At 41.6% G+C, this 27,744-nt stretch overlaps 1 protein-coding gene across 4 annotated transcripts; it reads left to right on the forward strand.

Moving 5' to 3' along the window:
* The first annotated feature begins 1,133 nt into the window (after positions 1–1,133).
* Positions 1,134–27,715, forward strand: LOC136957470 (UDP-N-acetylglucosamine transporter TMEM241 homolog). Of its 4 annotated transcripts, XM_067251420.1 has the most exons (16): positions 1,138–2,108; positions 2,240–2,346; positions 2,504–2,550; positions 3,271–3,348; positions 4,147–4,228; positions 4,533–4,610; positions 4,714–4,736; positions 4,923–4,974; positions 12,252–12,300; positions 13,889–13,934; positions 14,345–14,380; positions 15,969–16,003; positions 18,639–18,708; positions 26,582–26,675; positions 26,924–26,988; positions 27,156–27,715. In XM_067251420.1, exons 4-16 carry the CDS (start codon positions 3,290–3,292, stop codon positions 27,214–27,216), a joined length of 750 nt encoding a protein of 249 aa, XP_067107521.1. In that variant the 5' UTR covers positions 1,138–2,108; positions 2,240–2,346; positions 2,504–2,550; positions 3,271–3,289; the 3' UTR covers positions 27,217–27,715. The 4 variants fall into 4 exon arrangements, with proteins under 4 accessions (XP_067107520.1, XP_067107519.1, XP_067107522.1 ...); XM_067251418.1 differs by lacking the exon at positions 2,240–2,346 and having other exon boundaries at positions 1,135–2,108; XM_067251419.1 differs by lacking the exons at positions 2,240–2,346; positions 14,345–14,380 and having other exon boundaries at positions 1,134–2,108.
* The last annotated feature ends 29 nt before the right edge of the window (positions 27,716–27,744 follow it).

Here is a 27,744-nt window from a genome sequence, read left to right on the forward strand (position 1 = left end):
AAACAGATTTGATTTTTCTGTCAAGAACGTTTTTACGTTCATGACATGATGGCAAATATTATATTATGTTAAGCGTGAGCATAGATTGTTGACATGTCTATCTGGAGCAAAGACGAAGATTAATACTTTAACTGATAACCACAATAAGAAATGATATAAATATGATTAGTCTTGCCTTCAGAAGCTTTTGTTAAACACACCCATTATTCTTTTTTTTTAATCCAAGCCAGACTGCTTTTGTGGGACAATGAAGGTCCTCAGTGACTGTTTCACCCCCACTTATATCTGATGGAAATGTCTTGTATATAGGCCTAGTTCTGTTAATATGCCCCTTTCAAAGGCAAATGTTAAATAAAGTATATTTTAGACACACTTCTCAATCTTTTATTTATTACATTATTTCCAAGTCTTGTTAGATCACGTTATATCCATTAATAGGCGTTTGGTTTTGTAGAACATATAAAACACAGGCCACATTTCTACACTGATATGTAAATTGAAGGCAGTGTGAATTTCGTGGCATTTTGTTTGAAAATACAGTTGACAGTAAGCTATGGTAAGTCTGCATTATAGAAGATTTCTGTTACCAAAATACATGAAGCACACTTCCTTCTGGTTGTGTTATTTACCATGTATGGTTTGGCTGAGAGAGAGTAGTTGTGTTATTTACCTACAGTATGGCTGAGAGAGAGTAGTGGTGTTATTTCTGTTACCAAAATAACTATTGAGCTTTCTTTGCCTGGCGAGAACAACGACGGAGCTAGGTGTTTATGTTAACAGTTTACTTAATCCGATACAATGCGTTGGAAATCATACTCAAATCACAAGAAAAAAAGCAACATATGTGATGTGTTCCGTCTAGAATAGCCCTATATTTAGCACTATAGCCTATTTCTAACAACCAAGTGAAAGGAATACTATACAATGACAGCATACATTTACTAAAGTTTGCATCATGTCTCTGATTCTTATCGGACTTGTACCCCATTCTGCCACTGCAATGCCTTAGCTCACACGCTCGCAACCATATAAATATATGCTCGCTACTGGCTGTCGCAAAGTATGACGTGTACAGCTAGTTGCAAGCGTGCACGAGGTCTCGGAGCTAGGGAAAAAAAGAGCCACTGGCTGTTTATCAATCCACGTTTTTTTCCGTTCTTGTGTTCTTGCGAACTCGTTTGACGTCATCTTTCATTGCCCAAGTACAGTTCCAATCCAAGAACACAAGTCACCAAGAACGCCAAAAATACCCGAAATGTTCCTGATCCGCCCCTTTTATTGAGGATGCATCTGATGGTGACTTGACCAGCGAGAACGCTTCTGATTTCCCAGAAGTCCTTGCGGACTTGCAAGACCATTCTCGCAAGGACGCTTGTAAGAACGTTCTTCAAAAGAATGTACTTGCGTTCTCAGCGTTCTTCGGATTGATAAACAGCCACTGTTTAAAGCTAGACCGGAAGAGTCGGAAGTGGAAAGATGGCGCGGTCCAGTTTCGCGCTCTCGCTTGCCTCACTGCGCCACTGAGCACTTTTCATAGAAATGAATGGGGACGCCATCTTGGAAGACAAAAGTTGCTTCCTCTAGTTATATTAACTCTATGGTCGCAGCAGATCGCAGCCGATCGCAGGCAGTGTGTCCCAGTCGTGCCCCTTTTGTGCTCGTGCCCTATCGTATCCGCAAGCACATTCCCATGCAACTTTTCTTGACGTAAGCAAATAAATGGGGTGCTAGTGCTAGTCAAATTGAGCAAAAACCTGGAAAAACTATTCTATGAAAAAGCTAGTAGTATGAGACAGGTTCGAGAATCGAATCAAAATGATTGGGGGAGATTTTGATATGTTGACTGGAACGACCGGACAAGTCGGAAATACAATACCACCAACATCCACCGGGGCCGTTGCATCAAGCCGAGGGGTGGGGGTCTGGGTATGAGACGTGAAAACCTACGTGTCCCTGAGAATCAAATGAGAAAAGCCCACAGAAACCAACGAGTTCTTTACAGAATGTAAAAAAGTCTACAAAGGGAAGGAAGACAAATGCATTGGAAAAAACATGTAACCGGGCTAACATTTAGCATTTTTTTCGTGCTGTCGTATTTTACAAATAAGGTTAGTAGGCTAGGTCTGATGCAGTCGTCCGCCTCTCGTCCATTAACATTGAAATGTAACTATTTTATAGTAGCTCTAAACATTATAGTAAACAATGCAGGCTGATAAGCGTGAGTGATATGTAATCTCAGGATTCTTCCGTGTAACTCGAGTTTGAGGTACTTATTTCCTGGGATTCTTAGCTGACCAATGCGGTTCATGAAGCGTTTCAGTTGCTAACTTTATACTTCGCTATGAGGTAATGTTTCAGTGCAGCTTTAAATGCTACATTCAAGTCGGTCTAGCTGGCTCTCAAGTTCATAAAGCACAAAGTTTTACAAGCTTCCGATGATGAGCACTTGAAAGCAGCGATAGACGAGTCTTCTTGATGACGTACTATGTTGTTTATTTTGCAGTATGTCCTGTCTGTTTTGAAATTCACTTATCCAACCCTGTTTCAGGGGTAAGTAGGACCATCTTGTTATAAACAATGTGGCACCTGAAGTGTTACCTAATGTAGCATATTTTGTTAATGAGAAAGTCATGTACAACACTAAATTCATCCAGTAGCTTGTGTTGGCTACATGTTAATGCCATGTTATGGAAAATTGCTTCTTGGCTGTAGGCTCACATAAGTAAATCTCCTGTTTTCCAATTGTGAATACATTGACAAAAAGCAAGTTCTGTAACAATTATCCATGAACAGTAAATCAAACCATTAATTGTTTTTGAACAATGAGACAATTGTTTTGGTTTGTATTCTCACTTTTGTAAAGTTTGCAACCTATAAGCTGAGCATTCCTTTCAGGAGGCTGTTTTCTGTTTAGTTTCTGAAATCCATCAATCATGCATGTTGGCATAATATTGTGTATTGTCCTTGTTTTTATGACAGTGTGTTTGGGATTGTCCTTACTGCATGAAAAAGGGTTCTCACTTTAGAAAACCAAATAATTTGGTTGTATTTTGAGCATATATTATGTTCTTGAGCACCTACGAATTGTCTTTGATGCTGCCCATCACCTGTTATATCATAAATGTAATCACATTTTGTAATTTTTCTTAATCAAGTACCAATTAACCAAAAGCATACTTGAAATGCTGTGATTTCTAACAGTTGAAAAGATGGGTAGGAAATACTTAGAACTAGAGCCTTAAATTAATTCCTTAGTTCTGTCTTTTTCAGATGGCAGACATTAATTGGCATGCTTCTGCTGCTTCTGTCAGGAAAGCTTGGATGGGTGGAGATCAGCAGTTTTTCAAGGTATCCTTTTATTATCCTCCCTTTTATTATTCTCCCTTTATACATTATCTAAGTCTCTTATCCGGCTGCCTTTTAAGTCTGTCCAGACTGCTTTACAAAGCTGACAACGACGTAGATCAAGTGCTTAAATCAAAGAGCTGGAAGTATGCTGTCATATCATGGCTTACTGGTTTCTAATGGAAATGTCCATTCTGATCTATGTTGTGATGACATTGGTCTTAGTCAGAAGACGTAGATGCGTCTTCCAACACATTTGACATAATAACTAATAGTAACTAACGATGTACACTCTGCTCAGTATGAAGCGTCCATGTATGAAGCACACTTCCTTCTGGTTGTGTTATTTACCATGTATGGTTTGGCTGAGAGAGAGTAGTTGTGTTATTTACCTACAGTATGGCTGAGAGAGAGTAGTGGTGTTATTTAACTCCCGTATGGTATGGCTGAGAGAGAGTAGTTGTGTTATTTACCTATAGTATGGTATGGCTGAGAGAGGGTAGTTGTGTTATTATGGGGGCGCTCCCCATCTTCCTTTTTAACAACTTGATAGAGACAACGTTGCCCTGAAAGAATCTGCTATGGTGAGCAGGTGGTGCAGGTGAGGTAGAGACCAGTAGTTGTGTGGACAAATTGGATAGCATTTTTTAAGCTGTGTTTGCGGCATCTCAAAAATTGCAAAAAAAAAACATATTTTTGGATACCAAAGCAGATGACTCAATATGGAGGTCAAAGAGAAGCTCCTGATCTGTACAATATGACAGAGTTCTGTCAACTCTACTCTGATATTGTGAATTGCAGGTCTGCAGCTCTCTCCTGGCTTCCGGGCTCACTTCTGTTTGTAGGAAACATATATGCTGGGTCCAGAGCCTTAGCACGCCTTGTAAGTCATTAACTTTCTAATTTTAAATATTACATTTGATTGATATGAAAGCAACCAAGTTGAATATGCCAGATAACTTGCCTGACTTAAACACATTTTTTATATATATTCATATTTGGCTCAAGTAAGTAGAATGGAATAAACAAAGAATCTCTGCATGTTCCATAGTGGGGAATGGAATGGATATTTGATGTCAGATATTGTCAAGCTAATTATAGGTTAGGCTTATAGGTTTAGTGCTGTTTTCATTTTTTATTTATTTCATAATGGCTCTGGATCTGAATTTCTTTTTTATCTATTCCAGCCCATTGCTTTCTTCTTCACTCTTCATAATGCTTCTGAGGTGGTACATGTCTTTATGGAGAGATTGATTAAAAGAGATGTGAGTGCAACATTTTTGTCAAACTTCATGTTTACAAGTAGCCTAACTCATGAAATTGTACACTTTCTACACATGTAATTAATTTATTTTAATTAACATTCAGGTTTCATGGATGAAGGTTATAAGGTTTGTGCTTTTGTCCTGAATAAAAAATGAATGAAAACAGGGATATGGGTAACTCAGTAACATAAACATGAGCTAACTGCTGACAAGGTTGTTATGTCATGGTGTATGTATCATTGGCAAACAAGTGTACAATGATGCAGTGCTAACATCATTCATTGAATGCTTTGTATTTGACTTGGTGTCTAGTGTGAGTGTGGTGCTGCTCTCTGCTGTCAGCCTGCCCCTTCATGACCCCCAGGTTTGTGCATTACTCCACATGTTGTTGATGTTTCACTAATTTCGCTAAATGGTAAAGATGTATAAATATAGTACGATAAAATCTTCCTATTTTTGCCTTTTGTCGATTTCTAGGTTGAATATTTTGGAGATTTATTTGTATTTTTATACTATGTACTATGAAATATGTAGTAATTTAAATGTATTTAATTGCTTCATGTGGTGCTTAAGAATTAATCCTAATACGGGAGGGATTCCAACATTGCGAAACACAAACAAAATATCGAAATTCAATTCCCCCCCATGTTTGTTACATTTCTGTTTAAAATTGTGGATTCAACATGTTTCCTCAGTCATTGGGCCCTTTATAGTATATACTTATAGAAAATATTGGTAACACTTTCAACATAAAAAAGTGTAAGTGAACTTTAAAGTATAAATTAATGACAGTGTATGTATGGCATGGATGTCACGACATGGGTCACAATATACTAACACAATACTGTATTGTTTATTACTGCAACATGTTGAACAGTAGGTCCTCATGATCTCATCCTTATATGATGACTTAAAATGATAATTGGGAGTTTTTTGTGCATTTTCGTTAAATGGACACATTCAGTTGCTGAATGTGTATTTGACTTTACAAGGTGACAGTGAGAACTTTTGGGGTAAGAAAAATGGGACCAATTTGTTTGTTGACAAAGAGGACCACCTACTGGTCAGACAATGTCCTTTGAGACTGGAGAGAACATTCAACATGGCCAATGCCAATCTGCTGATGACACTGTCTGTGGGTCTTAAGCAACACACATGGCAACTTCATTTCAACTTGATACGATGCCCTGTTCTCGAGATAATCATGTCACAGATAGGCACTCACAGACAGAGATTCCTGCTGTTATAGTTACATTAGATTCTACCTCCCTGTCTGAATGAATTGCAAGATTACCACACAACCACAAGGTAGCACAAGGGACGTCATAGAACAGGATTTACTAACCTCTGTAATACAGTAGAAACAAAATTTCTGAGAAACCACATTTGTCTTAATTTTTTATTATCCATTGCTATATCCTTATGCAAGTTGTATTTTTTATTAACAACAACTGGAATTTCAGTCAAGACACTCATGTGATTGATTTCACTATTTATTCATATACATGAAAAATAGGTTTAACATTGGCAGAATGGATGTACATGTGGAAGCGCTCCCTGCCTTCACTGCAGCATGCATGACATGAGGCAGGGAGCAACAAGTTAAATCCCCCACGGGGAGTACAGACAGACAACATGGGGGAGAAGGGGATGGTGGTGGGTGGCAGCAGCGCAGAACACAAAGGTAATCGAGGATGCGTGTGCGTGCATGTGTGCGACTTTATAGCGCTGCCTATTAAGCTAAGCCTATGGGCTAAGAACACTGGGTGGCACTGTTTGGCTCGGCTATATGAGCCAGGGGGAGACGGGTAGTGCCAGCTGTTGACCCCGGAAGGGCAAATGGTTTTGACCGCTTGTGGCTGAGTATTGTAACAGTTACTCGTGTTTATGGATGTTTTGTTTGCACCAATCCCTGGAATAAAGGATGATCTCTTTAGCTAGCCTTTGGACTAACTGAAAACAAGACGAGCAACAGGTAAAACAATAGCCGCCTAGCATGTCGTACCAGAGCCTAGGGCAACACTGCAATAGTTCAGCATTGGGATGGCTGTTATACCATCTGATGCGCAGTCTACGGAACCGTCCCACGCGCACGTCCTAGTGCTCGACGAGACGTGCGCCTGCAACCGGCCCCATACACCGATCATCTCTCCGGTACCCTTCTCATCCAACACGGGCAGATGCTACCTCTAGAGCAGCGCTGACTCTCTAGTGGCCCATCGTCATGCGCCCAGGATGTACACACAGGCAGCACAAAGACGCTATGCTGGAACACAGGGATATGTTATCTAGTGGGAAGGAACAAGGTGTGTGTCAGCAGCATGCTGTTCCCTGGTATCTCCCTAGATACCTCAAGACAGATTGTCATAGTGCATGCAGCATGCATGCGCATTGGCAACGAAGATCCTACAGATATTCTAGCATTGTGAGGATCAGGTAGCCTTCTCATCCATACAGGGCAGATTTATGCTACCACTAGAGACCCGCCCTCTATCACCCATCGGCAACCCAAAGGATGTACGCGAAGGTGCCTGTGTGCGCAGACATGGAATGTTACCTGAGGATGTGAGAACAAATGTGTCAGTGGAGCATCCGCTGTTCCCTGGGAGTCCAGGGCATCTTAACGAATATCCCCATGTAGACACTGTGGATTCTGATGGCTAGCTTAGCGCATCAGAGCACATCTGCGGATCACCACGGCTACATGGAGATCCGAAGAGACATACTAGCATTAGCAATGTACGAAGCCACAGGATAGATGCGGACCACATTGGTCGCCGGAGGTCTCAGACCTGCTCGGCTTGAGCGCTTGCTTAGCTTGAGCACTATGCCTAGAGTAGACAGTTGCTGAGCATCATCAAATGCAAGCCTCTATTGTATACCAGCTGCAAACATTGCCCGACACAGTCACAGTCTTGGGGTTCATCAGTTCTGCGCTTCCACGATGTCCAGCGTGGACGTGGACACCAGAAGCAGAGGTGGCCGCCCCGATCCGGAAGGAATGCGCCATATACAGCTCCGGGGACAGGCCACAGCGCTCGCACAGAACTCCATGGCGTTGCGTGAGCCACGATCTGGTCGTGGCCTTGCCAGCTGCGTCACTGGTAAACAGGGGCTCATCAGGTGTCCCCCGGGGGCGGAACAGCAGGTACCGGCACATGAAGGAGAGGGGACAAAAGGTAGTTAGTTTGGACCATCACAATGGGGTTGTCTTTACGAGTCAGATCAGTTTTGAAGTAGGCCCTATTAGGGCTGGGCGATATGGGTAAAAAATTATCACGATAGATATTTATATTTCCATTCGATAACGATAATTAAGACGATAGACCACAGATCCGTAGTAGTAGCAAAATAAGTCTCTTCCTCAACCTTTTCCCTACACTCGGCATAAAGGTTAGGCAGCACGGTGTGAGAGAAATGTTTGTGGCCAGGGAGCACATACCTGGGGTCAAGTAACTTAAGCTTTTTAAAAACTAGCTTTTTATCAATAGCCTACCTTGGCGCAAACTCACACTTTCTGCATGTTCCATCGAGTGATTTAGCTTCAGGTGGTAAAAAAGGTATGTCGTATTACCAGACTTGGTAGCCACCTGTTTGTTTACTACACAATTTGCACCAAACATTGCTCTGCTCTTTGTCAGATTTCAAAAAGCCAAACCACTTCCAAATAAATGAAGAAGACAAACCTTTTTTATCAATAATTTCTTCATTGGAAGTTGCTCCCTCGCCATGGATAAAAAACTGTTACCACGCCAGCGCATACTGAACAGACGCTTTGAGACGGGTGGTGAGGCAGGAACTTGAACGCTTTGGTCACGTCTGCTTGCCCAGCAGCGTGTTTGCGATTTTATCATATGGATGGCGTTGTCCACAATAGCGTAACACATAAAAAGGGCCCGCGTGGAATAAAGCTGTTAATGCTGGCCACTGTGCCGCCGTGCGGAGGCAGCAGGTCACTTGTAAGGCGCTCTTGCCCGACTATTACCGTGTGGCTACGCCTTATTGACTAGTCCGAACAAACGGAGAGGAGAGTCCTGAAAAGCCCTATCATGAACCCGTGGCTACTTCTTTTGGACGAGTGCATCCCCGACGCACGGCTCTCAGAGCGCAGTCTATTGCACACATGACTAACCGTCGGCGGCTCAGACCGGCATAAAACCCACGAGTCAGGACATTAGCAAGTAAACAAACAACGATTGGGATGCAGCACAAGTGTCCAACTTTCACAGGGGTTGACAGTATTCACTTGCCCTTTTGGCGAGGGCACAGATTGGGATGCGTCCCCCGCAGGCTAACTGCAGCATGCAGATATTGCGATCAGCATAGCGATGTGATTATATCTGGAATACATGTTCAGCATTGTCATTACACATTTAGGTATATCTGAAGTATTGATTGTCTTTTACTGTAAGAGACATAGAACATATGAAATAGCAGCAAAGATTAGCATCATAGATTGCATTCCTCCACATTTGTTGCCGTTCAGAATTTATCCGGTAAGTTTAAGCTATCAACCGATAACGTTTGCCGTCTCCATTGTTACTTAGAAATTCCGCTATATTCATCATTACTGCTGCTTCAGAAATGTCATCAAATGCAAGCGATTAGATGATGGAGCTGTCCGCTCCACGATTCTAACAACTGTCTCCGTTCCCTCTCAGCTGGAGAGGATGAGCAACTGGAACCGTGAGAAGACTTCAAATCACTAGCAAAGTCATGACAACCAGTTAAACAGCGTGAATCAGCAAGCACTTCTGTTCATCTCAGTCAAGCAGTGACTATCAGAGATTGATAGGGTAGGCTATCTAGCGAACTCTGGCTGCTCCTTAAATGCGTGCTAGTGAAGCAATGTATCTCGTAATGCCCCCATCATTGTTGACGACTATTAACCTGAGAAGGCGTGCACATTTGTATTGTCCTTGCAAGACATTTCCAACCCTACTCCCCGCAATTGATCAGACGCCTGTCCAACAGGTCAGTGCACCGAGAAAATATGAACGTGATTCACGTCCGTAACTGCACATTTCGCTCCTCATGCCAGATATGCTGCGAGTGCTCGTGGTCGGCTCCTGGACATGGGCCCCCTTTGGGCAGCACAACAGCAGCACGGGAAACGGAGCTTCGTTGGAGCCTTGCCCGAGGGAGCACACAGAGGCGCGGATGGAACGGCCTCGCCGCACTCGAGGAACAAACAGGAACAGCTCCTCGTGGCCGAACCCCATCTTGTACAACGGACAGTCCTTAATGTTGGCGGATCAAGGCCAAACGGAACTGCGCCTGACTCGGCGTCCCGAGTTTTCACAGACCACATAGGTGCAGGGCTCCTCGGACGGAGAACCATCAGGAAGCAGCTCGAAACCTTCTACCAGATCCCCAAAACACGCACACGCCGTCCAGGTCCGAAGAGACGGACAGGGACACGCGAACGACAGATAGGCTAACACAAGACATAGAATGGGAAGCAATGGCGGCAGCGCAGAACACAAAGGTAATCGAGGATGCGTTTGCGTGCGACTTTATAGCGCCGCCTATCGAGCTAAGCCTGGGAGTCAGGTGGCTGAGTGGTGAGGGAGTCGGACTACTAATCCGAAGGTTGCCAGTTCGATTCCCGGTCATGCCAACTGACGTTGTGTCCTTGGGCAAGGCACTTCACCCTACTTGCCTCGGGGGAATGTCCCTGTACTTACTGTAAGTCGCTCTGGATAAGAGCATCTGCTAAATGACTAAATGTAAATGTAAGCCTATGGGCTAAGAACACGGCGATGGGTGATATGACGCCCGCTGCCCAGTGCCATACCTGAACTTGCTTCGCTCATAGAATAACAGATCTGAATGCAACCCAGTGCTGACAGGTGACAGACAAAATTATCTGGTAACACGTGTTCAGTAAACCATGTTAGACGCTTGAGTTCTAAATATTTCCGACGGTCCCCAAAGCGTAAGTTATTTTTCCAAAACGGTAGCTAGCTAGCTTTAGTTAGCTTCCGGGCTAAGTTAGCTAGCATAATACTCGTAGCAATGCTACTACTATGCTAGTGTTACTTGTTAGCCTTCTCATTAGTACATTTTGAAGCCATACTAAAGCGTTTGTGGCCTAGTTTTTGTCCATCGGAAAACTGTTCAAAGCAGCCCCATTGAAGTCCATGGAAGCTGAGCTTCAACAGGGAAATGCACTGTGGCGCTACGGGAATGTATGAGAAGGAAATCAGTCAGTCGACCTGCTAATATATGTAGCTGATTCTGAACTCGACTGATTCACGAACTCGACTTCGATATGAACATGTTCTTTGGCCATATTTGACCATTTTTGAAATGTTAGCGTAAGCTGAGCTTACCTTGCAGTCTTAAAGAAATCGCCACTGGCCTTCATTAAATCTCACTCCAAGCTTTTGATCAAACTTGAGGACCCTGTCTAAAATAATAAACTCATTGCAAGGCAAGGATGTGGCAGCACATAACAGGTGTAGGAAAACCCAGAGGGCAGACACCAACACAAAAGAAAAAAACTGGTGATGAAAATGAAGAGGAGACAAAGAAAAAGAATGGACTGATCAATGAAAATTGTGGCTAATGAAATTGCTGAGTGGCTAGTAACTTTGGAAAACAACGAGCCGCAGTGGCTGGTGAGCAAATTCTTTTGTTCGAAATCGCATATATGCGACGTTACGCTGTGAGACCCGCGCATTCGAATGATCACGATGTGCGAAGCTACTCCTTAACGGTTAAATACCATTCACAAAGTGTTTCTACTTTTATAAAAATGTTATAAAAATATGCTATAAGCCGCATCGAAATATAAGCCGCACTACCACTATAAAAATGTAAAATCAGGGTCTAAACCGCGGCTTTATTTTCGAAATACCATAATCTGTGCACATGATTGCATTACATTAAATGTCAAAAATGGCACTCTACTACTAACTACTGTGTGAAACCTGTCTATAATGACAAGAGTATCGGCTGATAGCTCACATGCTAGATTTATTTGGAATCCAATGTTAGATAATTGCCAGGGAAATCTTTGCTCAGGCTGCAGTATTTGTCACATTAATTCTCTATCATTTCATGCAAGTTCTAGACTTCCCCCACTGTACTTAATATTTAGTGATATATTTTGAATCTGTTTTGGCATTCAATGCAGATGAAAAGCTAATGTTGGACCAACTATATTTTAGGAGTTCAGTTTCATCCGATGCCTGATGAAGGGCATAAATGACTCAACATGTTAGGAGGGTGTGATGGGAGATAGTTAGGTTGGTCCGCTCTTCCCTGACCAATGCTTTCATCAATGACAGGTTAGGCCATTAACAAGCCATCTAGCCAAAACATGGATAAGTACTGCTGTTGGTTGGCTGTGCCCTGACTATGGTCATATTTGACATGGTGACAGTACCAAAGATTGCATGCAAATATGATTGACAACCATTTACAGTTGTTGCATATACACTTGTGGAAAGGAAAAAGTTTACTTTTAGTTCTTTTTAGCTAAAGGTTAGTTAACACAAAATCTTGGATAATTTAAATGTCATCTGAATACGAAAATGGCAATTGCAATCACAATGTAATTTGTATTGAAATGTTTGACTTTATGAATTGTACTGTGATTTCTCATACTGAAGACTAATTTATTTGTTTTTTCAGTTTGACCCAGTTGGTTACACATGGGGTGTGATCCACCTGTGCTCTCTTGGTATGTGTCTCCAGAAGGAACTGAACCTGCTCATCAGGCTTCAGATTGTACACTTGTAGGGATATTGAAATGCATATGCAGAGGAGGGTGACATTCAAATAACGTAATCTTTTAGGAAATGACAAATCTTGGAAAGTACATCTCCGTAGAAAATTGCTGTGTAACTTGTAGGGCTTTCCCCGACTAAGATTTTCTTTGGTCGACCAAGACTAAAACGTGTGAAAATAGACTAATCGAAATTTGAAACGCTTTTTTTTTTCACAATAAAAAACTAAAAATAAATATTTTCCCGATCTGACTCAATGGCTGCTGGACATTGCAGATTCAGCCGCTAATAGCCTACTAATAATAAGACTCGTATCACCAGTCCTGTTGTAACCGAATGCCGATGGTATTTAGTATCTCTTAAAATGTACTACAAATTAAAAATATTGTTTGTTTAACATGCAATTCATCCGAGCGCGCTGATCACTGCCTGAAAAAGTGCAGCATGCGAACTTAGAAGCAGAGTGGGAACGGTGCAACAGAGAAAGATTTAGTTGTTTTGGTCGGAGAAGATAATGTCATTTGATTTGGATCTGATTCTTATAATAGGCATATTCATTTTTCAACCCAGCGCGCTAGCATGAGCGAAGTAGGCCAACTTACGGTTTTCAGGTGGTAGGCTGCATCATATTCAACGTCGAACTATGAAAAATAAACCGTTGTTGGCAGAGTTTGCATTCAACGTTTTAGTCGCCCGGTACTTTGTAAATGTACTTTAACCCTCGTGCTGCCTTCGGGTCACATGACCCAAAGGTTCATAACGAACCATCGTTGTGTTTACCCAATTTTACCCAATACAAAAACAAATAAAAATAATTTTCTTTTAACCATTCCAATGTGGGGGGTCTGAGACAGCCCGACAGTTAAAAGAAAATGCTTCACTTAGTTTTTGTATGAGGTAAATTTGTCGCAATACGACAGTGGGTCACAATGACTGATGGGTCAGAATGACCCGAAGATAACACAAGGGTTGATGAAATGCTGCCATACCACAGATTTCTTTGCCATTTTGCCAAATAACATCGACATAGTAGGCTATGGCAGAGTTTGTAGTTTGGCAGCCAATTGTGCTCGTGCCGTGTGCAAAAAACCCCAAAACAAAGCGCAGATTAACAAAAGGGAAACAGTAACACCTTTTATTTTACATTTTATATTTTTTTAGTTGCGTTATTTGTCTTAAATAATCGACAATTTCTGTAGAACATTTCTTTAATTCAGCAATGGTGACACAAGCGGGAATCGGATCTCACACTGCCATAAGGCAGCTCAACTAAAAAAAATCTTAGTCGACCAATAGCATATCGACCAGAAAATCGACTAGTCGACTTAGTGGGGACAGCCCTAGTAACTTGGTTGCCAGATTGATGACTTAGATCACATTTCACAGTATTTGTATGCGTTTGACACAAATTACTTGGGGCTAGAGTTCATCCATAGCTAATTGAAGGTTTAAATGAGACATTTTGGGGGATGTAATTTAAAATGAGGTTGTACACAATGTTTGTTTTGGTCCCAGTGGTAGTATGCTGTTACTCTGTTGTAGGTGCATACAGAGTGTTCCAGACCCATTTCAAACCCAACCATCTAAGGTAAACTTACATTTTATTGTTATCTTAACAGTATATTGCAAAGTCCTTTGGCACTTCAACTGACATACCACATCACAAAGAAAATCAGTTTGGTAGTTCTTAAGTTCCATTTGGTAAAGCTCCGCCTCATAAAGGTGCATTACTTAAGGCCAAAATATACTCCAGTTTTGTACGTGTACAGACGCAAGAGCTACACATGCGGCATCGTACATACTAGTGCACAGTGCCCGTGATAAAATTGGTAGCACACACACAGATTCCAGGAATTATAGATTGGGCATAGTGCCCGCGATAATGTCGGGTGACACACAGATTTCTGGAATTATAGATAGTGTAGTGCCTGTGATGCAGCTGGTGATGACAGTTCTTAATATTAAGATGTTTTTTTATTTTTGGGGGTTGAATTCCAGTGATCTTGAACAACATTATGTCAACTATTTGATCAGGTAAAAATACAATTATTTTATATAATTATATATTTGAAAATAAACTATCAAACACTAGAAATGTGAAAGGTGAGATATGCTATATAGAGAAATTGATTTCCATATTTCTTCGATTAAACGCTGCAGCGTTTACTACACAATGTTCATTTTTGGTGGCAGTTTATTCGAGGGCAGCGTTTAATTAATTACAGTGCGTTCACACTGCAGCGACGCGATGTGAGCGACATGTTTTCCATTCATTTTCTATGGAGCCAGGCGAATCGCTTGCGTGGTGCATTGTGGGTAGTGACCGAGTTGAGATTCTCAACTTTATGCAAATGAGGAGCGATTTTCGCTAGCGATGGCCAATCGGAGTGTTTTCTTGTTTCTCGTAACGTAGCAACCATGGTAAACATTTCTAGCTTTCTAGGTGGAGGAGAAACTAATCGTTTGTGTGGCTGCTTACCCAGTCCTGTACGATACATAGCTGTATTCGTAGAGATGTTAATAATAAAAAAAACGTGCAAGGTTGCCGAAGTTGTTGGTGCTTGTACTTTCAAATTCAGTCTAGTCACATTACGTAACTTCGTTCTGTGGTAAGTACTGTAGCTAGCTAGCTAGCCCGGCTGGAACTCCCTATCGTATCGACAGATTAGCAGACTTTGAGTAATATAATAAAACGTTTTTTACACATGTCAACGTGTATGTCTATTAAACCGTTTTTTATTTAGTATACAAGTTGTATTTTGATCGATGTTGCGAGTACGTAAACCCAAGTCTTGACACTTGGCCATGACAACTACAACAGTGACTTTAGAGAACTACATTCTACATTAATCTGTTTGAAACGCCCCCGAGCGTGGTGAACTGTGGGAAGGCGAGCAATGGCAAGCGATTCGCGTCGCTGCAGTGTGAACGCACTGTTAGAGAGATTTAGTGAATTGTAGCTGCAGTGCGGCCATAGACAAACAAAGAATAGGAAGGAGGTCAAACACAAAGCTTAGTGTAAAATTGAAGCCGCACATGTGTCTACATTGTGTAGAAATCTGAAGCAGCATGCCGAAATGTTCTTACACTTTAGCCTTAAAACAGAAATATGTGCAGAAAGCACTCACCAGCAGCAACAGATCTGTAGCACGTGAATTTGGGGTTGATGAAAGGCGAATTCCCGAGTGGCAAAGTCAGCTACCTCTCTATATTGTATACTTATGATTTGCTTGTGTAATAATTACTGGGTTTTAATTTAAATAAATACAAATGTAACCAATTAAATAACCGTTTTCAGATTTTTTGGATGCAGCGTTTAATCGGGGGCGGCGTTATTACACAATGTTCATTTTTGGTGCGGCATTTATTCGAGGGCGGCATTTAATCGAAGAAATACGGTAATTGAGCCAAGGACCACAGTGGAAACTGTAAAAAGTACCACAATGTAAGAAATACAGTTGAATCTAGGTTTTCAAACTACATTTGACTTGAACCGTGAGGCGAAAGAAAATGGCTGAAAATGTTTTTTAATGAAATGTGTAAGAAGACTTTAAAACACCCTTGTTGGTTAACAGTACCACGTGTATGAGTTTTGTTTTGATTGTTTTATATGTCTCTCAAGTTTGCTGCTTCTAGCCTTTGCGGCACACCCGACTGGTAAGTACAAGTGCAATTAATATTTGGCCCTGATTTATTGAACATTAAAACATCTCTTTCTGGTTCTATTTAGTTGGTTCTCAGCCCCTTTAGAGGGCACTTCGCCTTTAGCCATGCTGCACCAATTAGGTTAAGCATGAATAATGCATACATCTATCTAATCAGGAGTGCAGTGCATCTGGAAAGTATTCACAGCACTTTTTCCACGTTATGTTACAGCTGTATTCCAAAATGGATTAAAAAAAATGTTTTCTCTAAATTGTACACACAATACCCCATAATGATAACTTGAAAAAATTGTATTGGAAATTTTTGCAAATCTATTACAAAGAGAAAACTAAAAAATCCCATGTACATAAGTAGTCACAGCCTTTGCCATAACACTCACAATTGAGCTCAGGTGCATCCTGTTTCCACTGATCATCCTTGAGCTGTTTCTACAACTTGATTGGAGTCCACCTGTAGTAAATTCAGTTGATTGGACATGATTTGTAAACGCACATACCTGTCTATCTAAGGTCCCACAGTTGACAGTGCATGTCATAGCACAAACAAAGCCATGAAGTCCAATGAATTGTCTGTAGACCTCCAAGACAGGATTGTATCGAGGCATCCCTACAGTGAAGCATTGTGGTGGCAACATCATGTTGTGGGCATGTTTTTCAGTGGCAGGAACTGGGAGACTAGTCAGGATAGAGGGAAAGATTAATGCAGCAATGTACAGAGACATCCTTGATAACCTACTCTGGACCTCAGACTGGGGTGAAGGTTCATCTTCCAAAAGGACAATACCCTAAGCACACAGCCAAGATAACAAAGGAGGGGCTTTAGGACAACTCTGAACAACTTTAGTGGCCCAGATCCTCATTTTGTCTTCCATGTGTGCATCTAGAGGTCTAGCTACTCCACCAAAAGCCGTTTACAAAACCTTTTGCCGTGGTTGCTCCTAGCTGATGAGGACACTCATGACATCTGCTAAATGTGTGTAGGCTCTCAGGACACCCAGGATAGCTGGGTGGCTGCGCTACAGCTGCGCTACTCTGCTTGTCAGCTGACTAGATGTTGTAGTGTATACTTTGAACTTGAGTTGGAATTCAATGGACTAAAACTCAAGCAGTACCCCTGTGTTGGTCCAAAGACAGCCAACGGTTCTCTCCAAGACAATAACAAGCCTCCAGACGACAGTGTTATTAGTGATGGGTCTGTGGATGTGGTTTCTTAAGAGGATGAAGCTGTGTCTGGCCCCTGGTGTCCTCCCAGGCACTGGGCCTCCTTCACTGAGGCACTGCCTCTACAGCCAGCAGGCATATCCAGGGTGCAGTTGACGGCAGCGGTAAAAAACATCTCTGTCATCCCTCTCCTGGATGACAGAGCATGCCTCCTCGTCTCCTGGTGAATCAGACGCCAAGCTACATCTAGCTAGGAGCCGTCTGTGTTGTCCTCATTTGGCTCCAGCTTCTGCTGGCCTGTGTCCAAAGAAGTCAGACAAGCTTCCACTCCTCGATCCATCGGTCTCCACTAGGGCCAGCTAATTTGAGTGTCAGGAATCAGCTGGAGTTAACCTCCACAACCTCATCCAGGCACCTAGTGATGCAGCAGATTCAGGGTACAACACACAGTGTATTTGTTTATAGAGTTTTTATTTTTGATGCTTTATTAGACAGTGATGGTTAAGTGTGACAGGGGAGAGGGGAAGACATGCAACAAAGAACCTTGGCCGGATTTGAACCCAGGTGGCTGCGTTAAGGCCTCAGACTACATGGTACGCTCACTTATTCGGTGAGCTACCAGGGTGCTATACATGCTATCTTGACTTTCTCTTGGCTCCCTTCACCTAGTTTGCCCTTTTTTGTAGAGTTGGGGTGGAGGATGATTGTGCAAGGCACAGTTTAGACCTCGGTCTTGCTCAGTGTGCACACTGAGGACACCGGGGAAGGGTTCAGCCAGTGTTTCCTCTAGGATTTTTTTTAGCAGTGGGGGCAGGTCTGTCTGTCCGACTCCCCTTAATAACAATAAACCCACTATTAATTAAAACTACTTCAGCATAATAATGTTCTTACAATACAAACGTGAGCAAAGGCAGCAATCGCTATCGAATCAACAGACGTGCAATTTAGCTAGCCCGGGGAAGAATACAATCAACGAAAATCACCAGTTAACTTAATTTAAATTAGCAAGAACTATAGACTAATACAATAACAGGCTTAAATGAACTGACAACATAAGTTATACGACTTACAGTTCTCAAGGATGCACACACGCAATCTCAACTGCGGTGTGAAGCGCGTGTTCGTACTATTCTCCGACATGCACTCTAACAATCACTGCTGATAGACGGCCTACAATTTGGTACAGCCCTATTTCTGATACCGTGGGGCAGAAATTTAACATAGAGGAAACACTGGTTCAGCATTTCAGTTGTCTTTTGATTGACAGGTCACTGTGGATGTGTGATAATGGACCTCACATTTACCATGTTACCATGTTTAACTTAAATGTGCTTTTCTCGTTGTAAAAAGGCAACAGGGCTTTACAACGAGAAAAGCACCCTCTTTGGGACTGTGCTACATTCATAGAACTGGTAACTATTTTGTAAAAGTCTAAATGACTTCAACTGAGTTCTACTGTTCCACAGGTGACCTTTTTGGGGCCATGAAATTTCCCTTTCTCCTGTCCCTCCGATTTCAAAGTGGCTGCTGTGCCAGGTAAAATCTCCCTCTACTTCATAGTGAATATAGAATGCTGGGTGCTTTTGAGAGTGGAATAGATGTCCAGTACAGTATTTTCCTTTCAATAGTTGTATGTTATTTGGTTTGTCATCGTGTATCCACAAACAAAAACTTTTTGACAGTCACACCCAACTACACAAAGCCAAAGAACAAATCGACACCACAGATCTCTCCACCCTTATCAGCTCTTACCCCAGCATCCTCCACGGCTGACCTGGTGACTCACTACAGGGCTCAACATTAAAAAATTTTGGCACTGGCCCGGATTGAAACTTACTGGCCCCAAGACCATTTTCACCGGCCCCCCCTCCAAAAGTTGTAATTTATCTTTGTTACAAAAAAAACAAAGACTTATAAGTTGTGTTATTCTGTTAACATGTTTAACCATTTATTAAACACATCCTGGATATAAAAAGAACAAAAATGAAATCACATTACTAGTGATAAAAAATAAAAGGTAATAGTCAGCAAAACAATTGACTTTTAACCTCAAACATGTCGTGCTCTCTTCCCTGCTGACAGCCATCTCTGCACAACTCTGTCTGTCTGAAACCTCTGGTCCCTCAATGCTAATTTATAAAAGCTTCCATTGCATTTCATCAGTATGATACTAAGTACCCAAGTCGACACAATTTTTCTGCTGCAGTTCAATAGCCTGGGGGAACGAGGCGAACGGCTGGCCCGTCTTAATTACATGATATGCCATTGTTATATAAGTCGTGCAATAACACGATGGGCATCTACATTTAAATTCCTGACCAGCATGGTCAACGGCCTGGAAGATGGATTGTAAGCCATCCGCTTAGCTGTCACGCAAACCAGGTGCTAGCATGGCTGGTCAGGTATTGTTTTCGAAAATTTCGGTGCCTCTGTAAAAATATCCACTTTTGTCTGCTTTAGATGGGAACATATGACAGAGTGCATCTTCGTTCCATAAGAAAAGTTGCTTCTGTTTGAGCTCGTAGCTCTACTTTGCTGCCATCTTCACTTTATTGTCTCGCGCCAGTTGTAATAAATTAGGGAATTACAATTTGACAATCACTCGTCACTCACTACTCAACTCTTGATTTGCCAACTGTGCGCCCCACGAGCTGCAAAGTTATTTATGCATTTAGCAGATAGCAAAACATATGAAGGATGTTAGCTTTTACAATGCATTTTTTTTTTTTCAATCAATCATTTGCAGTGGCCCGATCGGGCCAGTGAGTTGCTAGTTTAACTGTCCCGACGTTACTTTTTACTGGCCCCGGGCCATCGTTATTGTCAAGCCCTGCACTGCAATAACTGCCTCTCCTCTTCCCTCATCACCCTGGCCCCCCTGAAAAGTCTCTCAGTCTCATTTACTCACACTGCTCCCTGGTTCACACCGGAGCTCCGCCAGCTCAAAGCCACTGGCCGTCGACTGGAGCGACTCTACAAAAAGACTGGATTCACTGTACACATCCAAATGTACTTGGACCACCTTCATAACTACAAGAGAGCCCTCACCACTGCTAAATCTTCATACTACAGTTCCCGACTTCACCCCAGTATCAGAACACACCATCTCGGAAATCATCCATAAAGCCAAAACCACCACTTGTCAGCTCGATCCTCTTCCCACCTCCCTTGTCAAAGCCTGTCTGCCGTCCATTTCCCCCATGATCACCAACATAATTAACTCCTCCCTCACCACTGGTACTGTACCCCCCACTTTCTAACTGGCTGCCATTACATCCATCCTGAAAAAACCCAGTGCTGACCCAGCTGTCCTTAACCATTACCGGCCCATCTCCAACATTCCCTTCATCTCCAAAACACTTGAAAGAGTGGTTGCTGCACAATTACAGTCCCACCTTGACACAAACAACCTCCATGAACCCTTCCAATCCGGCTTCCGTCCAAAACATAGCACTGAAACAGCCCTGGTCAAAATCACCAACGACCTCCTCCGTGCAGCTGACTCCGGACTCCTTACCATTCTCATCGTCCTCGACCTCAGCGCAGCATTTGATACCATCTCGCACCCTCTGCTCCTGGACCGCCTGGCTGGCATTGGAATCACTGGTGCTGCACTCTCCTGGTTCATATCATACCTCACTGACCGCCAACAATTCGTGCAACTAAGGAACTACAAGTCTTGGTGTTCAGGTGTTTCCCTGGGAGTGCCCCAGGGGTCAGTCTTGGGTCCCCTTCTTTTCACCATTTACCTCCTCCCCCTGGGTACACTCCTCCGTCACCATGGGTCCAATTTCATTGCTACGCCGACGACACACAGGTCTACATCTCCTCTAAACCGACCGCTGCCATCCCCCCTACCTTCTTCATCACCTGCCTTGATGACATCCGGAGCTGGATGAGCAGGAACTTCCTAGAGTTAAACGGCAATAAAACTGAGGCCCTGCTCATCGGCTCCAAATCCATCATCACCAAATCCCAACACACCCCAGCTCCACCCATCATCGTCGACGGATTCCCTGTACCCTTCTCCCCCCAAGTCAAGAGCCTCGGCGTCATTCTGGACAGCACCCTTTCATTTGCACCCCATATTCAAAACATCACCCGGACTGCATTCTTCCACCTCCGCAACATCTCCAGACTGCGCCCATCACTGACTCAGTCCAGCACCGAAATCCTGGTCCACTCATTTGTCACATCCCGCATCGACTACTGAAATGCCCTCCTCACCGGACTCCCCGCCAAACTCATCAACAGACTGCAAATCATTCAGAACTCGGCCACCTGGATAATCACCTGTACCAAATCATCGGACCACATTACTCCTGTACTCATTGAACTTCACTGGCTCCCTGTACAATACCGCATCGACTACAAAAAACTTCTCCTCACCTATAAAGCTCTCCACAATCTTGCCCCCACTTACCTCTGTGACCTCCTTCACGAATATACTCCCTCCCGCACCCTCCGCTCATCCTTTTCTGGACTGCTTACCATTCCCTAGTCACGCCTCAGTACCATGGGTGCCCGAGCCTTCAGCTGCTCAGCACCCAGGCTCTGGAACTCCCTTCCCCCACACAAGACAATCAGACTCCATAACATCATTCAAATCTCAACTCAAAACTCACCTGTTCAAACTGGCATACTCTATAACTGGACCCTGTGCACTTCACTTGTTTTTATGTTGATGTTCTGTTTTAATGTTGTTTCTATCTTTCATGCTTTTATCTTTTATGCTGTATTCTTTATTGTAAGGTGACCTTGGGTGACTTGAAAGGCGCCTCCAAATAAAATGTATTATTATTATTATTTAAAAAATTCACATAGGAACAACAAATAGAAGGCAACCAAGTTGCTGTCAACTGTAGTCAGTAGCCTACTTTGAGTTACAAAATCTGTACATTTGTTTCAAATTTGTCAAGATACAGTACATTCCTTACATTGTATGTACAGTGGTGCTACAGATTACAGAAAAATGAAATAGCATAATATTGACTGCATCACATGAAATATTGCTTGGTATGAGTGATCAAATTGGCATGGGCCGGTGTCAGATTTTGACAGTATGATAACCTTGAGAAAAAAGACCACGGTATCGCGGTATTGCAATTACAGCTCTAAAATGTTTTTGTTGAACACAATATATTGAATTTTTAGGCAACATATAAAAATTTTGAACAGTAGTAAACATGTCAAGTTAAATGGTTCAATTCTAAGTTGTTGGTTTTTTTTTACTAAAAAGAACAATTATTGTTTTAATTTCACTTATACACACACAGACGGTGAAAGACTTGAATAAAAATATATACGTGAAACCAGCTAAATGTAGGCCCAAATTTTTTTACTAAACCGCAGAAATGTAACTACACAATTATGAGATACTAAGTCATAATTACGAGATACCAACTACAGCGTTTTTTGAGTAGCCGCGCCACCCGCTCCGCTGTAGTGGAAACACACTGTTAGTATCTCATAATTTTGACTTTGTATATCTCATAATTTTTACTTAGTATCTCATAATTATGATTTACGTATCTCATAATTATGACTATCATAATTATGACTTACGTGTCTCATAATTTCGACTTAGTATCTGAGTATCTGTAGTTAATTTGCCATCAAAATTCCACAATTCATACTCATTCAATACAAAAGTATATACAGTCCACAACAAAAAAGACAAATGCAGTTTTATTCTTTGAAATAATGAAAAAAAATTATTATCTTGTTTTAGGCTATCATTTTTGTTATTTTTTTATCTTCTGTCCCGTCATTTGAAGCAAATCTTTTAGCTTGGTATCGGTCTTCCATGATTGATCACTTTCAGTTTTGATTTAAAGTCCAGTTTTGAGAAATGTTTGAGCTTTATATATATATAATCTTCCATTTTTGCAGTCAGGGCAAAACATAAAAATAAACGGACTGATGCGGTGCACTTGAATTTTTCTACTTTTTTAGCTAGCATATTACCAGAGAATGTCTAATATGGGGAGAACTGCAACTCTCGGGAAACTTCCGGCTTCTGAACTGGTTGCAGTTCCACTCTAGTTCCATATGAGGGCGCTAACGGGCCAGTGCAGAATGAATGGACGTCTATGGAGCTATACCCCTCAAAATCCACTTTTCTCTGGAATTTCTTTTTTGTCTAGTAATTTGAATGTTGATTTCAAAAGGGGAGGCAAAAATAATACACACTGCTGGGTGTTCGATTTTTTAAAAGTCACCTTATTGTTCTAAAAAGCCCTTTAAAATGTAAATGACATGTTGACGTCATTTCAATGACGTCAGTTCTTAGGAATGGTTCGCTTGACCCGATGTTAGTTTCCTCAAGGATCACAATGACTCTTGCTTAGGGACTTGTTGCTCTTGTGGTTAGTGGTAACTGATTAAAATTTTTGTACTCCCTGTGATATATTGTTTTTATTATTGTTGCTTGTTTTTTTTCTACAGGTACACTTGCACTTATAGCGGTTCATGTTGTTTAATTGTAACTTGTTTAACTACATGCTCTTATGGTTCTTCCCTTTGGCACTTACTTTGGTTGTTCACAATGTGTGCTTCATGTTTTGGCTACTTGCAATGTTTTTGTGGCTATCTTGTTGTTATTATCAGTGACCTATGCACTTTGTAAAGCTCTATCTTGGAAGTCGCTTTGGTTAAAAGCGTCTGCTAAATGAATAAATGTAATGTAAATGTCATACACATCAAACAGCCAGAGATACTACTTTACGGCAAACTCTGTCACTTCCTTTTTCTCTCAAGGCATCGACAACCCAGCTGACAATTTAGGCTCTCCCTGTCAATACACGTGCTAGAAAGAGTTTTGGTTTGCTAATGTTGTTGCTAATGTTGCTAATGCTCTGAAATTCTGGTTCCGCTTCGGATGCCATCAAGCAGGATCTCTGGTCGTAGTCAGTCCTTCACTAACCAATCAGCATTCATTAGCAGAATGCTAGCGTGTTATGGGCAACAACGACTCACCCTGTAAGAAATCGAAAGGACATAAGTACTTGTTCATTCTCATTTCTCAGACAGATTTCTCTTTCATCAGAAAGAGACAAATTTAGCCGTCTAGCTCCATAGACACCCATTCATTTTGCACTCGCCCACAATCACCCCCAGTGGAACTCTGGTGGAACTGCAACCAAATTCGGTACAATGGGGCTTAAGAGGGAATGGACAGGCTCTCCGTAGACGGGCTTTGATATTACCGACAATGCCATTTGTCTGTAATACATTAAGAACAATAGCAGAACAAGCCTGTGTGCTCACACACGCCCCCTTCAGTGAGGTAGAGGTACTGGTTGCCTCTCCTCCTGCTTTTTCACTGGAGCATTGTAAGATCAGCAAGACTAATGTTATACGCGTAAAATACATGACCTAGACTATGGAATGTGAGGACCAATGTGAGGCTCAATTGCACGTGCTCAAGTTGAGCAAAAGAATTAGCAGCTCAACCCAGTTTGTGAGGGATCCGAGAGGAGGCTCAGCTCGTCGCTGCCTCCTTCCGTGTTTTCACCCGTATTTGAACAGGAAATACACAAATTCAGCAATATTGACTATAAAAATCATTGGAATGATTGGAATCATACAATAAATTCTGTCACAGATCAGTGGACAAATATAATTTTTTTATCATTATTTGCCTTTTACATTTCATGATGACATGGGAGGCACTGCCTCCCCTGACCGCACGTCACTGCCTCAATCGGTATCATGCCAACAGTACTGTTCAAAGTTTATTTCACCAGTGCTTAACACTCTTAACTTGTTGCAAATGTTCATTTCAAGACAACGTCATCTTGAATTTTGCGAATAGTGAAGGGAGGTGCTCCCGTAGATGGGACATTATACTTATCGCCTCCTCTAGCAACCACTCTAAAACACATCTTACAAGTTGTATTTCCTTCATGCGTGGCCGTCTGAATGTTTTCGGTAGGCTACTCGATAAATTCCCATATTGCAGGGCAGTGATGCAATGATGACATCATCTCTAACCAAGACTTCATTACATCATCACATACGGACTCTGGGTGGCAATTATGAACAAGGAATTAAAACCAGATCCAAGAATGTGCTTAGCAGCTCATGTCTCACACTTTGAAGTGCTCCATGGTTTGGGGCCCCCAATTAGAATGTGACATGAATACAGTGCCTTGCAAAAGGTTAGGTTTAGGCATTAGGAGTGACAATTGGTTCCAGAGCCAGTTGTAAAGCACGGGTAAAATGCTGTGTTGGCCACACCCACGACCCCCCCGCCTGTAATAAATCCCTAATTTCACTGGATAACAATTAATACATTTATGTATTATTATGCCAAATATTGAATGAATGAAAAAACTAAGGATGTCCCTTTCTTCATGAACTACCAGCATCAAATTATGATAAACAATAATAATCTTTATTTTTTTATTATTATTTTTAGGGGTGCTGAGATGAAATTGAGAACCCCTAAAAAGGGTCTAAAATCACCACTGTTGCAGGGAAAGGTTCCAGGGGTGAACCTCCTTCAGCTATTCTGTACACCTGGTGGTGACTGACTGCTTGCTCGCACCAACTGGAGGGTTACTTTCTCAACTGCGTAAAACCTGTGGGATTACTGCACTCTCTGTCTGTGACGAGCTCATACCGCAGCAACGGTATAACGGAAAATTAGAGAGGTATTGAAACCAGGGCCGTAGCCAGAATAATCTTTTTGGATAGTCCTAGAAAAATACGGATAGGCATTTCAATTTTTTTTACTTTGCGATGTGCACCGCATATTATTTCATAATACAATCGTTTTATATTGTATATGCTACTTGGAGCAACTTCGATAGCCCAGGGACGATTCTAGGACCAGAACTTTAGGGGGACTCAGCCCCCAATGAGACTGTGACTTGTGTTCTTAATCTGCGCCATGAAATTAACTACCTACTTCTCCTTTGGTTTTACTGGCAGACTACCAACGTTAAAGGTGCATGGCAACACTGGATATTAAACCTGTTTAAAGCCCTTTGAACCTGTAATTGTTTGTAATCTGTCACTAACAGATACATTTGCAAACTCTTACGTTACAGCACTAAAACTTATTTAAGATAATAATAAATAATAATTTAATTTTGTATTATTTTAGGGGTGCTGAGATGAAATTTAGGGGTGACGGAGCACTCCTTAAGAGTCTAAAATCGCCACTGATGCATCCAATTATAATTCAGTATGTTTACACATATGAATATTACAACTGGTAACCGGCCCATGCCTTTAGTCACCATACCATTAACAAGAAAATGTTTTGAGTGTCCTTCTTTATACCACTAGAAAGAGGTTGTATGCTATTCACATATATTACTCACATGTATAGACAGCAATAATCCATTCCGCAGAATGGATTAATGAACAGTATGAATAATGTGTCGTTGTTATTCCACAGTGCTCTGCTGGGATTTTTCCTGCTGCTGGCAACTGTCAAACTAAAGAGTGGTTTGGTCTCTGAGCAGTGCAACATGTGGATCTTTCTGTCCAAGGTTAGGATTGTAAAAATAAATAAATCAAATTACAGTGGCTTTCATGCTTTAGATGTGCTAAACCACCATCAAAAGTAAAACATTCAGAAAAGCAAAAATCCATGATCAATGAGTGTCAAAGTATTTTTGAATTGTTCCAATTGAGTAATAGCATGATACTCAACGATGATATGAATCAACCTGCATGTTTTTTCATTAAGTTACAACAATGTATAATATTAATGGAATAGCTTTTCTAATATGTTTAGGTGATGGCTATTTGCCTCTCACCGTTTGTGTTCATATCTGATGTCAATACACCCTCCCTGGCATGGTGAGTATCTTGAACCTGAAAGCAGAACCAACCAGGTTTTACACTATGTAGCCAAATTTGCCTTGTACACGTTTATTTTTTACTGCTTTTTGTTTCTTGCCAATAAAAATAAATATAATGCTGTTTGCGGTACTACTCACGTAAAGTAAAATGTTGATTGATTCCAGTGTTGTCTTCAGCCACATTGGAGAGGTCCTGCTGGTGTACTCTGACAGGATTCTGCGATGACAGAAGTGTCACTACCTCAGCACATGCACTTCGATTATGAGAATTATTTTTTCACTGTGAATCCAAAGGAAAATGTTTGCGCTTTGGCGTTTACCAAAATGAAATTTTCTATGCCATTTTATATTACATACTTTAGGTGAATTTGACAGCAGAAATTAATGAGAATCTTGAGTCTATTTGCGTCATTGATGAAAGTGTTTAATTCTGACAAAGGAAGTCAACCCATCTTGGTTCCCATCCTACACAAGAACCAACAATATGGAAAATACAAACCTGCGCTAGGTTTGAACACATTAAACATGTTATGAGTCTCTGAGGTAATCATTGATGTTGTTCTTTGTCTTGTTCAGACTTGTAAGCCTTTTTTTATGGCCATGCAATGGTTCCTTTGCTCCTTAACCTTTGGGGAACAGATGGCATTATCTTTTTCTAAAGTGCTAAATCTGAACTGCAGAAAAATAAAGAGCATTGCACAATACAATAAAATTTGAAACTGGTATGCAATTAGTTTTATTGAAAAACATGTGA

Source organism: Osmerus mordax, chromosome 15 (assembly GCF_038355195.1).
Source record: "Osmerus mordax isolate fOsmMor3 chromosome 15, fOsmMor3.pri, whole genome shotgun sequence".
Lineage (NCBI taxonomy): Eukaryota > Metazoa > Chordata > Actinopteri > Osmeriformes > Osmeridae > Osmerus > Osmerus mordax.